Source organism: Podarcis melisellensis, assembly GCF_964234715.1.
Source record: "Podarcis melisellensis genome assembly, chromosome: 10".
NCBI lineage: Eukaryota > Metazoa > Chordata > Lepidosauria > Squamata > Lacertidae > Podarcis > Podarcis melisellensis.
The window spans coordinates 33,129,292-33,146,130 of NC_138542.1; the positions used below are offsets into that span (position 1 = coordinate 33,129,292).

The following is a 16,839-nucleotide window of genomic DNA, read 5'->3' on the forward strand; positions in this document are numbered from 1 at the left end:
CAAAAGACCCCCAAGACACAGAGTCAAGAGCCTGTAACAATCCCAGATGCCAGTCCTAACACAAAAGTATCAATGAACACAAATTTGGCACCAGAAATGGCAATATTTAGAAACAAGTACAAGAACATTTCAACTCAGCAGGACTCTCTGTACTTGACTTTAAAGTGGTCATCCTTGAACAGAGGAATTTCAGTGGGGGTAAAGAGAACCACAATGAATCAGAATTTGTTAGGGAAATTAAGTTTGAATACCTGTGGGCATGAATTGAGGTTATAGATTTATCACAATCCTATGTGTTAATTAGTTACCATTTCCAGGATGCTTCATGGTATGAAACCTTGTGCCATAATGCCGCAAGACTCGTTGTTGTTCTAGATTGGGATGAATGAGTTTGGGAAAGGAATGTGAGCCTTAGATGGCAGAAGGTGCAGCTTACAAAAACATTGGATGAACAACAACTCTTTCCTTTTTGCTTTGTCTGCTCTATAAAATTATAGGGAGCTATATTTTGTAAATATTTGTATAATAGTAAACTGCTGTGAGTCACCCAGAATGTTAAGGAGTGTCCATAGTCCTGGGATGAACCTGGCATGTCTTAGTTCTAATAGTGGCCCACTTCACCAAAATGGCTTGGGATCTTAATATCTGCCTTATGTTTTAGAAGAAAAATAATATATAAATATATTAAATAGCCACACCCATTTTTCAGCAAGACTAGCTCAAATATTATGAGCATCAATGAGTTTTTAAATAGCTATGAGGGTGGAGGAAGAAAGCTAAAGGTTGCTGTTGCAAATAAGGAATCTTAGAATCGCATAGGTCAGGCATAGGCAAACTCAGCCCTCCAGATGTTTTGGGACTACAGCTCCCATCATCCCTAGCCAACAGGACCAGTGGTCAGGGATGATGGGAGTTGTAGTCCCAAAACATCTGGAGGGCTGAGTTTGCCCATGCCTGACATAGGCAGGCCCCACTGTTTCAGTCGTTTTCTGTGCTGAACATTACAGGCAGAAAATTCCTGGGTTTTAATTTTAATTTAAAGTGAAGAAGATTCTACTTTCGCTCTCATAGGCATAAAATATAGAAAGAAATTCAGACAGCATATATAACCCTTTCCTATTCCTCTGCCTAATAAAACATATTTTAGAAATGCTAAAGCATTTTGCCAGGGATATGATTTAGAGAATGGAATGACCTTATTAAGTGTTATTCACACAGGTCTCTTAATCTGTGAACCATATGAATGCCTATACCAGAACAAAGAGGTTCTGTTAACATTCAGGCCTTTGATCTCTTATGTACACTAATTATCAGTTATGACTTACATTGTGCTGTTCCTTTTGTTCTCTTGTTGGATGCAATTCACTTTCTCTCCCACACTTAAATTCTTTTGTCCTGCTATCTCATATTATGTTTGGGAAACTTTTTTTTTAATGTGGCTGGTTCAAGTATTGCATCATTGTCATGCTAACTACCTTAAAGCTTTTGTTTATGTCTCAATAAGTATTATAAAATTCATACAGTGACTGCTAAATTACATTATCTTTATCCTGGTAGATAGGTATATACAATTCCCTGAAGCTGGGGTAGGGAGGCGAGGAGAAGGAACAGATCATTTCCAGTGAATCAGGCACAGTAATTGAATGAACTTTATGTTGGGAATCTTTCCATGTATATTTCCCCTTTATTTCATTTAACAATTATAAACAAACATTGTCACTCTTTTCTGCCAATCTTATGTCCACAGTTATTTAACTGCTGCTGTTTTGTTTTCTATTATATAGGTCTGTATACTGTAAATTACTGTGTCCCCCCCCAAAAAAAAAACCTCCCAGGAACAAGGATGTGCAAAATTTATTTGTTCTCATTAGCTTTTCCAAAATCTATGATAAAACTGGTAGTTGTCTAAAAATAAACTACAGTTGCTCAAACATTGATCTCAAGTTAGGTCCATTTATTTCAGGCGGTCTATGCTGGGTAAAACTTAGTTGATACCTAAATAAAAAAATTCCTTCCAGTGGCACCTTAGAGACCAACTACGTTTGTTATGGGTATGAGCTTTCGTGTGCATGCACACTTCTTCAGATACAGTTGATACCTGTGAGACTGCTCTCCAATATTTACAGTGTCTGATCAATGGACCACCGGTAGGAAATCATAAGGTATCAACTAGTGGCCCCTTTTCACTTATTAAGAGGATGGTTTGGCCTGGTTTGAATAACATTCTAAGCTGAACCTTGACCGCATGAACATGCTGGGTCTGGAGAGGAACCAGTAGCCGCCGATCCTTTTCCTGCTGTGCAGTGCTGAGTTAAACCAAGGTTAGCTTTCCCTTCACATGCTTGTGTGGTCTTGCTAAACCAAGGTTTTGCTAATTAGGTCATGAAAGCTAGGCCATTGTGGAAAAGGCACCAACATCCTAGAAGTGGAATGGGTTCTTCTGAATTGAGTAATTTCATGATTTTTGCTTTCCTTCATGAGTGAAATCTGATAATCTTTACTCCCAGGTTGGCTTACACACCAGTCTTTTTAAGGCCTATAAACCAATAGAAACTGAAAATAATAATAATAATAAGTTTTATTTATATCCCGCCCTCCCCAGCCGAAGCCGGGCTCAGGGCGGCTAACAACACTAAAACAGTACAACATTATAAAAATGAATTAAAATCAAAATTGATGGCAACCATAAACTAAAGTTTTGTAAAGATTGCCAAAGGAGGGAGTCAGGCTGCGCCCTGACCAAAGGCCAGGTGGAACAGCTCTGTCTTGCAGGCCCTGCGGAAAGATGTCAAGTCCTGGAGGGCCCTTGTCTCTTGTGACAGAGCGTTCCACCAGGTTGGAGCCGCAGCCGAAAAAGCCCTGGCTCTAGTTGAGGCCAGCCTAACCTCTCTGTGGCTTGGGACCTTCAAGGTGTTTTTATTTGAAGACCGTAAGTTCCTCTGTGGGGCATACCAGGAGAGGCGGTATTTCAAAATACCTGATTTTAATGTTGCAAGGCAAGTCCAGGAAATCCAGCTTCAAAATCCATCTCTACCAACCTTTCAATAGTTTTCAAGGTAGATTTTGAGGACATATATATTCAGCATAGGTAAATTAAACAATCTCTTCCTAAATACAGTGGTACCCCGCAAGACGAACGCCTCGCGAGACGAAAAACTCGCAAAACGAAAGGTTTTTTCGTTTTCGAGTTGCCTCGCAAGACGAATTTCCCTATGGGCTTGCTTCGCAAAACGAAGCTTGCCCCGGGGACAGCGGGTCTTCTCTTTTGAAGCAAGGGGCGGCGGGGAGATCGCTTCTCCCCACCGCCCCTTGCTTCAAAAGAGGTCCGGGGGCAGCTCTTCCCGCTGCCCCCGGACCTCTTTTGAAGCAAGCGGCTGCGGGGAGATCGCTTCTCTCCGCAGCCGCTTGCTTCAAAAGAGATCCCGGACCTCTTTTGAAGCAAGCGGCTGCGGGGAGATCGCGTCTCTCCGCAGCCGCTTGCTTCAAAAGAGATCCCGGACCTCCTTTGAAGCAAGCGGCTGCGGGGAGATCGCTTCTCTCCGCAGCCGCTTGCTTCAAAAGAGATCCCGGACCTCTTTTGAAGCAAGCGGCTGCGGGGAGATCGCGTCTCTCCGCAGCCGCTTGCTTCAAAAGAGATCCCGGACCTCTTTTGAAGCAAGCGGCTGCGGGGAGATCGCTTCTCTCCGCAGCCGCTTGCTTCAAAAGAGATCCCGGACCTCTTTTGAAGCAAGCGGCTGCGGGGAGATCGCGTCTCTCCGCAGCCGCTTGCTTCAAAAGAGATCCCGGACCTCCTTTGAAGCAAGCGGCTGCGGGGAGATCGCGTCTCTCCGCAGCCGCTTGCTTCAAAAGAGATCCCGGACCTCTTTTGAAGCAAGCGGCTGCGGGGAGATCGCGTCTCTCCGCAGCCGCTTGCTTCAAAAGAGATCCCGGACCTCTTTTGAAGCAAGCGGCTGCGGGGAGATCGCGTCTCTCCGCAGCCGCTTGCTTCAAAAGAGATCCCGGACCTCTTTTGAAGCAAGCGGCTGCGGGGAGATCGCGTCTCTCCGCAGCCGCTTGCTTCAAAAGAGATCCCGGACCTCTTTTGAAGCAAGCGGCTGCGGGGAGATCGCGTCTCTTCGCAGCCGCTTGCTTCAAAAGAGATCCCGGACCTCTTTTGAAGCAAGCGGCTGCGGGGAGATCGCGTCTCTCCGCAGCCGCTTGCTTCAAAAGAGATCCCGGACCTCTTTTGAAGCAAGCGGCTGCGGGGAGATCGCGTCTCTCCGCAGCCGCTTGCTTCAAAAGAGATCCCGGACACCTGCCCCAGCCACCCCGCTTCGGAACGCTGCTCCGAAGCGGGGTGGGGGGGCGGGAACACCTGCCCCAGCCGCCGGGCTTCGTAGCGCTGCTGCGAAGCCAGGCGGGGGGCGGGAACACCTGCCCCAGCCACCCTGCTTCGGAACGCTGCTCCGAAGCGGGGTGGGGGGCGGGAACACCTGCCCCAGCCGCCGGGCTTCGTAGCGCTGCTGCGAAGCCGGGCGGGGGGCGGGAACACCTGCCCCAGCCACCCCGCTTCGGAACGCTGCTCCGAAGCGGGGTGGGGGGCGGGAACACCTGCCCCAGCCGCCGGGCTTCGTAGCGCTGCTGCGAAGCCGGGCGGGGGGCGGGAACACCTGCCCCAGCCACCCCGCTTCGGAACGCTGCTCCGAAGCAGGGGGGGGCGGGAACACCTGCCCCAGCCGCCGGGCTTCGTAGCGCTGCTGCGAAGCCCGCGCCCCCCAGCCTTCAGAAGAGGTCCGGGGACAGACTGTCCCCGGACCTGGTCTGAAGGCGGTTTCCCTAGGAACGCATTAATTGATTTTCAATGCATTCCTATGGGAAACCGTGCATCGCAAGACGAAAAAACCGCAAGACGAAGAGACTTGCGGAACGAATTAATTTCGTCTTGCGAGGCACCACTGTACACCTATTCGCTTCCTTCTGTATTTAAATTTAATATTGCTATTAATAGCTCTATCCTCTTTGAGGATAACCTATTTTGATATTCATAAAGGAGCAAGTAACATGTTCAAATATTCTGCAGTCAAGGCAAGTAACAAGCTGTTGCACATTTATTCCAAGTCCAATCTGATGTGCCTAGTTTCTAAACCCCATGTGTGTGTTCAATGGTTAGATCTAGTTTTTCAGTAGTTTAAGTATGTAATAATACCTTCCATGTACTCTAATGCATTTTCACATAAAAGTTGACTTCCAGATGGAGCAGAAGTGGAACAGCTTTTCAGCTGATTCACAATATAATTTAAATTAGCTCACTGATAGCCATAACATTTCCATATGTAGAATTACATGAATTGTTATTTCATCTGTCTGTTATATAGCTTTACAAAAATGCAAAACACCCAGAAAAGTGATATATCAGTAGGTCAATGTCAGTACAAAAATGTGTGCAGTGTAGATAAACGTGAAACCGTAATTTCATGACAACGTTTAACTCATATATGTATGATTTGAAAACTGGGGATAAGGCAGCTCATGAGCACCAAAAAGGAAGTACAACACTAGAAAGCATGCTTTCTGTGAAGCATTTTATTTTCTGAAGTTCCTGAAAGTGTTGCATAGAACGAGCCATGCTCATGACTGTTTCTGAGAATAACTGCACACCCATCAGAGGTGGCAGCCATTTGCGGCCCTGCATATGCCACCCCCGATCTTCTGGGTGACATGCTGGGTTGTCAGCTGGCTCACCTTCCCGGCACTGCGGAGCGCTGGGGGTTCCCGCCAAACCCCTATTCAAATAAGCCAATCTGTGGTGCTGCTGGGGGTGTGGCCACAGGAGCAGACCAAAATGAGAAGGCTTTACTCAGGTCTGCTCACTCGGTTTAAATAGAGGGTGGAGATTCATTGGTCCGTCGCCTGGAGGGGTGGGGGTTTCCACATAGGCATCAAAGAGTGCACCACCTCTTATTCTCCATGGTGTGTGTTGTTGTTGGTGGTGTTGTTTTGCGCTGGCTGCTGCTATTTGTGCTTAGAAGTAGATAACATCTCGCATGCAGTTATTATGGCACTGCATTTCATAATATTCCTTTCCTTCAAAGGGCTTTGGATACCGTGCTGCAAATGTGGAGATCCTGTTTGAGCAACTGTTTCACTGTTCATTCTCCAGATGAGCTGCCAGCTAATAAATCCACATAATATCAGAATGCATAAAGGAATGTGTGAAACTGCTATCTTCACAGCTTCAGATTTTTATCTGTGGAACTGCAAATCTCTGTGTAATTGCAAATGTACGAGTGTGTTTTGTTGTATTTCAGGAGAAGCAGAGGTTCCTGACAGATGTTTTACATGAAGTAATGCTGCTTGATGGCCTGGCTAGTTCACACCCGGTGTCACAGGAAGTGCAGCAAGCCACAGACATTGACAGAGTGTTTGACTGGATCGCGTATAAAAAGGTGGGAGCAAAACAAAAGTCATGTTTGTTGGATTTTGGGGGGGTATTTATCATCTAACATACTATTATTTCCATAGCTTGGAGTTACTACACTTTAATTGCATGGTGATGTGGGCTTTTGATTCTTCCACAGCAAGGAAAAGGCTATATTTGGCAAAGTCTGTTCATTATTCTCCCTTATAACCAGCTCCAAAAGTGGAGGTGATCGGTCCACTGTCCATTTTAAAAACCTGATTTTGTGTCAGGCTGGCCATGTATCCTGAATCAACTACAGATATAAAATTCTTGACATGGCAATTTGCAGAAGTTAATTTATAAATTGCATTTATAAATGCATTTTAAAAATGTAATCAGTTTATTAGTTTAATATCCTTCCTTTCTCCCAGTGCAGCACCCAAGGCAGTTCACAGCATGAATTACAACAGATACAACTAAAAGCACAAATAAAAAAAAGAAATAAGTCCTCATATTTAAAACAGCACTGAAAACACTTTAAACCATTTTAAAAGTGTGCATGCACATAGTCCAACACCCATCCTAAGAATAAGATCCAGTAGCATTAACCAGTTAGTGGCCAAAGGCTTCAAAGGAATATTTGAAATCAGACTGCAAAAGATTAAATGCCTTTTCACTTTAACAAGTATTTTTACTTAAATAATGGGTAACATCCAGTGATAGCATCCTAAAAATATCTAATTTTCAACGTGAAATCGAAATGCATTTATTAATGCTATTTTTAAAACAAAAAAAAACCACAAGGATCACACTCCTGGAACCCGGATGAGTGCAGTTATGAAGGATAGATTGTGGTTATTATTCTTATTCCACAGTTGTGGCCCATCAGGTTCATATATTTTTACCCATCTCTGACGTTTGCAGAACACCCTCTCCTTTTCTCTGGGAGCTCAAATTCAATCAGAACCAGGACAGAATATTATTATGGATATGTGCCCAAGTAAAGTTTCCTTTTGGCGTTTTTCCATACTCAAATTCTCTCTTGCTGTCATATCTGGAAATTCTGTCTGATTCATATCTGAGATCAGGGAGTTTTCCATCTGCGTGGTGTTGATTACTTCTTTGAGTCATCTGGTGTGACTTGCTCTGCTCTTTCTCCAAAGCTGTTTGTAAAATTTCCCCCTAACCACTTTTACTCCTTTCACAGAAGCTGCACTCTCGGGCAGTATTTCTTGGGCTTATTCATCCTCCTAGCCTCTAGAGTATTATAAATCCTCTTGATATCCGAGCAGGTCAGCCAATGAGTAGGTTGAACTCCCACACAGATAATAGGAATATTTTGGTTTATAATAGTTAAATTAGTTTGTCTTTAAATAACAAAAAGTCCTACATTTTTGTTTCTGTCTTTAATTTTCTTCTATCCATATTCATTTCTCAACCAAACACTAAGATAGAGTTTGCCTATGTTTGCTTAAGTGTAGTGCCTATCAGGAATGTTACTGTTAATAGATTCATTCAACATTCTGAATAAAACAATGCTTTAGGGGTATTACCTTGATTCTCCTTATCTTAATGCACTCTGGAAAGAAACCTGACACTCTCTGGGATGCAAGCCTGAGCAGTGTGTATGGAAGTCCTGGGCTGCCCAGCCAACAGGACCCCACTCTTGCCCTTGCTGATGTGGTCCAAAGGAAAACAGAGCAATACATTTGGCACCAGCTTGGCTGCAGGAGTTGCCAGAAGGGAGCTTATAAGACACCATCCAACCACCTTGGGGACTCCACTCCAGATTTGTGTAGGTTATCCCTCAGCCTTTTCTTTTCTCAAAGAGACAAGGCAGTGGGTATGGATTGTTCTTCAGTGTATATTCCTGAAGCCTTTCTCATGAATGAGTATAGCTGCAAGACAGTGGATCAGAGTTTTCCTTCTCCTAGATGGGCTATCTTGGCAGGTTGATGAAACCCATCTGCCCCTCATTTCCCTCTACAGCAAATGCAGAAATCACCTTCTTGACCATTGCACCCATAATTGGTTTGTCTGCTCAATCTGCCAGATCCTGGTTTTGTATGTAGGGGATAAGACAAGTCTTTAATTTCCTGAGGGTTTGAGACCCATTGGCTATCCTCACCTGGTTTAGGTGGCATTGTGGTCTAAACCACTGAGCCTCTTGGGCTTACCGATCAGAAGATCGGTGGTTTGAATCCCTGCGATGGTGTGAGCTCCTGTTGCTCTGTCCCCTCTCCTGCCAACCTAGCAGTTCAAAAGCATACCAGTAGATAAATAGATACCACTGCAGTGGGAAGGTAAACAGTGTTTCTGTGCACTCTGGCTTCTGTCACGGTGTTCCGTTGCTCCAGAAGTGGTTTAGTCATGCTGGCCACATGACCCGGAAAGCTGTCTGTGGACATACGCTAGCTCACTCAGCCTGAAACGAGATGAGCGCTGCACCCCCATAACTGGACTTAACTTTTACCTTACCTTTACCTTAGTTGACCAGTTGAAGCTGCTTCCTAGGGTGTGGCCACTGACACATGCTAAGAGCTTCCAGGAGCCACAGATGAATGCTGAGTGCTGGGTGGGGACCAATGATGGATGAACTACCCCAGAAGATAAACAACGTGTTCCCCACCAGAGATACTGCTCATCCCTTGGCATCCCATACAATGCATGCTGCTTAAATATCTATCAAGCTAAATGTACTTGTCATTTCCACTTTCTGCCCTCCATGGCTACCATGTATAGAAGCAGATAACCTGGAGCTAGGAAGCAGTTTTTTCATCTGGATGATTTTTAATTCTTTCGTTGAATCCATTAAAAAGAGCATCATGTACTAGTACATGTACTTTGGCAACTGCAGTTTTCCCTTCTCAAATCAAACTTGTGTTTAAAGAAAGCAATAAAGGTAAAGGGACCCTCAACCATTAGGTCGAGTCGTGGCCGACTCTGGGGTTGTGGTGCTCATCTCGCTTTATTGGCTGAGGGAGCTGGCGTACAGCTTCCGAGTCATGTGGCCAGCGTGACTAAGCCGCTTCTGGCGAACCAGCGGTACCTGTTTATCTACTTGCACTTTGATGTGCTTTCAAACTGCTAGGTTGGCAGGAGCAGGGACAGAGCAACAGGAGCTCACCCCGTCGCGGGGATTCGAACAGCTGACCTTCTGATCGGCAAGTCTTAGGCTCCGTGGTTTAACCCACAGCGCCACCCACGTCCAAAGAAAGCTATAATAGATGTCAAATAATAAGTTAGGATAATAAATAAATCTCTTTTTTCTTGGATTTTATTTTCATTTTTTTATTTTCATTTCTCGGGGCTGGCTTCAAGCTTTCCTGTACTTCATCATTGTCTTCTTTTCCAGCTTCTTATTTGACTCTCTCTGGAAGAGCTATGCCTAACCCCCAAAACTTTCCAGCCATACCTCCCCCCAAACTAATCACACTTTACTTTGCCAGCTTGTATTTGCCTATAACGATGAGCCAATAAATAAACATAGAATGTTTCTATCACATCCCAACTTTGCCCTCCCACCCCGACAAATGTAAAAAGATTGATTCCTAATGTACTGACAACTGTAAACTTCCTTGGGGATGGATATGTTTCTATGCTGATAGACTATGATTCTTGGTAGGGAGCCAACTATAGGTAGGCAACAGGTAAACATTGTACCCCTAGATCTCAGAGGTAACTGCCAATTGTTTGACCTTCTACAATTAACCATAAAAACATTGTGTCCCTGGATCACAAAGGTAACTGCTGGCCTTTTGACCTCCCGCAGGTAACTGTATAAACATCATATCCCCGAACCTCAGAGGTAGCTGCCAACCTATTGACCTCCTGTAGTTAATCATATAAACCTAACTGACCTTTTCAAACATTCCCATTTATAATTCTGTGTGCATTCTGACCAACCTTTCTTTCAACATTTCCCTGATTCTCCACACATTGATTTTAGCTGTACAAGCTAATCTTCAGAAAGGGACATTCAATGGAGTTAACATCATCACAACTGTGCTTACAACTTTGGGGCAGTGCTTCAGTCCACAACTATCTATGTAGCATGCAACTTGCACAGGGGGCAGCCAGAAGCCTGCAACTATTGACCTTAGACCTAGTGGACAACTATTTCTGCTCATACTACTGCTTTATAAAGACAGAATGTTAACGCCACATTTTGTCCCCTCTTGGCAATTCATAAGGATGTTCCCCAATCTTCTTTTAACAACATCAGATTTTAAGTCTCATTTATTATTTGTCTCTGTAGGCAGGTTCAAACTACTTGGAATACATTTTCCTCTTATTGTGAAAATGCTCAAACCATACTTTGCTACTATGATTCCATTATGATGAGCATTTTTGTTGTACATTAGTGCATTTGGGATGCTATTTCAGTGTACAGAGCTAGTTTAATATCCAAAATAAGTTAATGAAGCAGTGGAAGTTGTGATAAGCATTTAAGTACTATTTTTATTCAGTATTGTACTTGAACTTCAGTGATGGCTCATCTGTGTAAATAATTTCATCAACCTCCTGTGTTTGCCCATCCTTGAAGATTTTCTCATAAGGATGCTTAATGAAAAAATATATTGTGCTTTTGTCCTTGTCAGTGGTGTCAGAACACATAAGAGAGGCCCTGGTGGAGGGGCTAAATGGAACTGCTGATATAAATGAAGTCCCAGCGACATTTTGTCTGAACAACTAAGCCGGCTGCGCTGTTTTTATATTTACAATGAATGGTTGGGGAGGATATTTTCAAGTCCATTTGAAGGACATGTTTGTTTATGTTTATTTCCTGTTGAATCTCATTTTCTTTTACACGCTCTTATAAAAATACTAGGAAAGCACTGACTTCTAATAGTCTCTAAAGCACAAACCTAGGCTTCATATATTTTAACAAGAGTTATCAGTGGTAGAATACATCAGTGGAGTTTTTTCACCCCTATGTTGACAGGATGGGCATACTATGAAGATGCTAGATAGTTTTCTTTTGAGAAGGGGAAGTACATTTTTTGCAGTCCACCCACATGAAAAGCTTGGAGGAGTTAGAGAATGCAGAGATGCAGTCCCCTTTGTGTTGAGCCTACCTTTTCCAAAATACTGTGCAAAACTCCTGGAAATGCGGGGAGAGTAACATGGATCGCTGGAGTAAACTCCATTATACGTCTTCCAAACCTCACCAACAATATGGCAACATTATTGATTTTATTCCATTTATGAGGCACTTCCTATAAAATATCCCAAAATGTTTTAATGATAAAACCAGCAGCAAGTAAAACAATTTATATAAAACAATTTCAAATGTAATACAGGCGTGGATTTGGGGGGAAATCAGCACCCTTGGAGCTCTAGTTTAGAAAAAGATTGTGGGCATACAAAGGTATCTATATTTTCTGCTTCTCCTATTTCTTTTTCTTTGCTTTCATTGTCATGATAAACACATGGAAAATGCTCTCTGAATCTTAAGTTTTAAAAGCCTGTCCTCAATTGTTCTCTGAGATCTTCTGACCATTTAGAGCTCAAGAGTGTTCAATTTAGTTTGTTAGTTTGGGAGATACTGATGTTTTGAGCAAGAAATATAGCAGCAATTCTTGGAACTCTTATTTTGTGGTACCTTCAGTATTTATTTTTTATCATCGATATAAAAAGAACATGCTTTGCAATTTTTAGCTTTTTATTCTAATGTCTGGGTTGGGCTCATAATTTTAATACCTACACTGTATTAGTATGGCATCCTCATACCCCAACCAACCTCCATACCATCTCATATTATTCTTAACTGGAAGAAACTATTAACAATTTAGACAAAAACCAAGAAATCACTCAGTATGTGAAGTAGCTACGTATTAAGAAGAGCATTCACAGATAAAGAACTGCATAATAGTAGTTAATATTTATACTGTACTCCCCTTAAGTATTCAAAGAGCTACATACCCTTGCTCAGTATCCTTATCTCTAGAATATCCCAGTGTAATTCTCTCATTATTTTTGGAGACTGGAGTTTAGTGGAATCCCTAAGGCTACCCAGTGAGCTTTAACACTGAGATTTGAATTGAGAACACCTCTTGCTCATAGCTTGTGTTCCTAACAACTGTACTCCACCAGGACATTGCAATTTTTTTTTTAGTAATATGATTGATAAATATAAAGTATAAAGTTGTTCCCTCAAGATACACTGTCAGTTTGTATTCATGATGCTTCCCCATCTGATCATTTTCCTCAAAGATTTATTCTATCTTTAGTATGTCTATATCCATCCCAGAGAAGAATTGTTCAGTACTGTAAAGTGTACCAGGAGGCAGAGCTGCGTTTTCTCATTCTCTGTCAGATAGATTTCTCTACATTTTCTCAGATAAATCGTAGAGCAGACCCTTAACTATTTTGGCACAGCATCTTCTTTCCTCCTGTAAAATATTGCTGGAGTTCTCGGTGACATCACCATCCATTTCAGAAGGAGCATGCAGATATTTCATGATCTATAAGTATCCTCCACTGAGCTGATGCAGCCTTCCTTGTAGGTAAAGCTCAAGCATATATAGAAGAACTTCTGATGTGTAATTACCATTATAAATGACCTTTTCTCCCAGAGAAATATTGCATTGGCTGTTGCCAGCACTCACAAAACATACTAGGCAACACCTGCATGACTTGTGTGGTATGTGGTCTGCAGGTATACCTGTGGTTTACTGGGATAAATCTACAGGTTTAGTGTAACTGTGTAGAGCAGTCACAAAAAAGTAATGGAGAGTCCTTTCTCATTTATTGTTATGGAGAAATTAAGTCGTTACCTTAAAATTAAGTTAATTAATTTTCTAATTGAGTAAACCATTGGTTGTCTCAGCCATAATCAAGCAAGCAAGCAACATGTTAGGCAAATCATAAACTGTACTTTTTCCTCCAAAATGCTGTTCGGTGTTGCTTAATGTGATATTTGCTTTTTGAAAAAGCTGAAGTAGAAACTGCCTGGTGATTCACAGATATATTTACCGTATTATTTGCTCTATAAGACTCACTTTTTCCCTCCTAAAAAGTAAGGGGAAATGTGTGTGCATCTTATGGAGCGAATGCAGGCTGCGCAGCTATCTCAGAAGCCAGAACAGCAAGAGGGATCGCTGCTTTCACTGTGCAGCGATCCCTCTTGCTGTTCTGGCTTCTGAGATTCAGAATATTTTTTTTTCTTGTTTTCCTCCTCCAAAAACTAGGTGCATCTTGTGGTCTGGTGCGTCTTATAGAGTGAAAAATACAGTAGGTCTGTTCTAAATTTATTGTTTAGAGCTTTGGCCCCAGAGCGCAAAGTTTTTGCCCTACGTAGTAAAAATAAAAATGGCTTACAAAATGAAGTAAAGCTATAGAATACAAACAAATTTATTAACCAATTAATCTCAATCAAATATTAAATAGTAACTATTAAACAATAAATATTAGAGTTGGGGGGAGGTACCATCTGCCTTGAAGGAGGCAATGGTGTGCCCCTTCCTTAAGAAGACCTCCTAGGACCCCGAAGTGTTAAACAACTATCGTCAAGTATTTCCTTTTTTGGCAAGGTGGGGCCGCCTCTGGATATGGTTCAGAAACTTCTGCTGGTGCAGAATTCAATAGTCAGGTTCCTCACTAGAGCAATATAGTTTGAACATATAACGCCAATCTTGACCCAACTGCACTGGCTTCCAGTTGGTGTCTGCTGGTTTTGACTTATAAAGCCTGAAGCAGCTCAGGACTGCAATTCTTCAAGGATCACCTCTTCCCATATGGATGGACCCAGACCCTGTGATCATCATCTGAGGCTCTTTTTAATGTCTCTCCTCTGTGAGAAGTCTGGAGGGTGGCAACACAAGAATGGGTCTTTTTTGCAGTCTGTGGAATGTTCTCGCCTGGGAGGCTTGCCTGGCCCCTTCATTACATATCTTTAGGCGTCGGGCGAAAACATTCCTCTTCTACCATGCTTTTGGCCAATTAATCTATGGCCTTTTGAACTTGTATGTGTGTGCGGGGGGGGGGGGGTGAGAGTTATTATTTTTGTTTGTTATTATACTAAGTATTTTTGTGTTTACAATATAACTGCTCTGTGATCTTCAGATGAAGGACAGTATAAAAACCAAATAAATAAATACATAAATCAATATTTGTTCTGCAGGAAATCCCACTGAGCTCATTGGGGTCTAATTCTGGGTACTTGTGTTTAGGATTTCAGCTTTAACCCGCCATCATTTTAAAAAGCAAAAAAAAAATCAACAAACAAACCCCACTTATATACATTACAGGGAAATCATATTCCTCTACCTTTAGGACTTGGAAGTTTATCAAAACACATTTGATGATGCTCATGAAGGTGCTTCAAATCTAATTTATTTATTTTATGAAAGATTTTTCAAATGTCATTTTAAGAACTGAGTTTGACATGCTTTGTTCTCAAACTTTAATTCATGCTGTGAATTTCCTAATGAGCTAAATTTCATACTGGCATCCAGCTGCGTCTGTCTAGTGTCAACAAAATAATTGTTTGGTAAAAGTGACTTGGATATTGCTTGTTGGCTGCTATTCAATGACAGAAATGTGCATATTCTTGTGCGAGTGCTTTGCAACCTGTTGTCGTCTTTTTGTTTAAATGGATTTGAGATCACAGGGTGGTCTGAGTTTCTGAAAAATGAATGGTGATTAATTATTTCAGAAATGTTTTTAGTGAAATGAAAGAAGATTCACAACCTGCATGGGCCTGCTCTCATTCCTATTGTTTGTGAGTTATAAAATTACTTTGTTCTCCTAGAAGGAGAAGGAAGCTCAGCCAGCAACTGCTTCTAAGCAGCTTCAGTCACTGTTCACTAGTGTAGGTGAGAATGCAGCCTTTGTGATTGTGATATCAAATAACGAGGAGGTGACGCTGATATAACAAATTGGTTTTGAGAGTAGGTTTCGATTCTACTATTAAGTTTAATAACCTTAATGGGTTTAACAAGATAGTGTTCATACATAAACTCAGCATGTATTGGAACATTCAGAAGATGTGTTCCTCTTGACAAACTCCACACCCATCATCTTAGGTCAAGTTATGAGGATTATAACCACTCAAGGTGGTTATGCTCATTGGCTCTAGGTCATTTTAGATGTCTTCAAAAGGTCAACGATTCATACTTTTCTCTCTACTTTTGAAAAATGCAGGGGTATGTTAATGCAAAAGATTTTGATTGTTTCCAAACTTACCTTTCTTTCACAGCTATTGGATGGTTTCTGCCTCTCCAATTCAACTATGTGATCTAGAGGCAGCATCTAGCATGCTTACTTGTTCTCTAATGGCTATTGGAATCCCATAATATGTTTTGGGAAATCATTATGCTTTTCAGGACAGAAGACAGTGACCATCCCACTTACTGAAGTTCTGCATAGTTTGTTGCAGTGGAACTGGTTTGTTTCAGTGGAATTGATTATAACGTTAACTAATGCTCAGAACAAGAACCTACCTTAAACTACAAATTAGTTTATGAAATGTCTAAGTTTTCTTTAATAGTAAACATAAGGTATGATTAAAAAACCCCTATGAATTTATCATTTGTTAAATGTGTTTGCTTAATATGATTAAAAGGTGGGCATTTTTTCTTACTTTTGCAAAGTTGTCTTTAAAAATAAAATAAAACCCATTTTGCAAACTGCATTGGGCTAGCCACAAGATAAAATGTCCAATCTGGTCACCATTGAAGCCTCTGACAAGCTAAACGTTATAATCACCAACTTGAAGTTCAAGTGTGTATTCTGATTGCTCTGGTGCACATGCAACTTCTCTGTGAACAGTTCTGGTTGCCACATCGCAAAAGGGATATTGTAGAGCTGGAAAAGGTGCAGAAAAGAGCAACTAAAATGAACAAGGGTCTGGACAAACTCCCTATAAGGAAAGCATACAACATCTTGGGCTTGGGGAAGAGGTGGGAGGCTTGTTAGATGTGTATAACATTATTATTGACATGTCTGAAAAAGGTGGAGAAAGAGAAGTTCTCTCTCTCATAATGCCTGGGGTTATCCAATGAATCTGAAGAGTAGAAGATCTAGGACAGACAATGGGCAGTAGTTCTTCACACGGCGCATAGTTAAATAGTGGAATGTGCTATGTGCGGTTCTGCCCACCATCTTAAATGGCTTTAAAATGGGAATAAGAAAAATGATGGAGGACAACAAGGGTTATCAATTGAGAATAGTTATGATGGCTATTTGTTACCTTCAGATATCATGCCAGTATCATGAACGTGGTTTGAAGTCTGCTTGTTTCTTCAATCATAGATAAGGCTAACCACATTCTGCCTGCATTTAGACAAAACAGGTAACCAATGTAAGTTAAAAAGAGCTGCACCCAAAGAGGAGGGCAGAGGGCAGGAGCCCATGACTCATGTATGTAATGTCAACCCATAATTTAACATTACATAGGGGCTTGTGACTGGACCTCAATCAGCCATGTTTTCTTAGCCTAGTTCAATCTGATATAC

The 16,839-nt window shown here is 41.9% G+C and overlaps 1 protein-coding gene across 1 annotated transcript in view; it reads left to right on the forward strand.

The window, feature by feature from the left end:
• Nucleotides 1-16,839, forward strand: part of TRHDE (thyrotropin releasing hormone degrading enzyme) — a 194,930-nt gene that overhangs the window by 104,588 nt on the left and 73,503 nt on the right. The window contains exon 6 of the mRNA XM_081928012.1: nucleotides 6,288-6,425. Within this exon, the coding sequence (XP_081784138.1) occupies nucleotides 6,288-6,425 (138 nt within the window). The remainder of the gene's footprint in view (nucleotides 1-6,287; nucleotides 6,426-16,839) is intronic.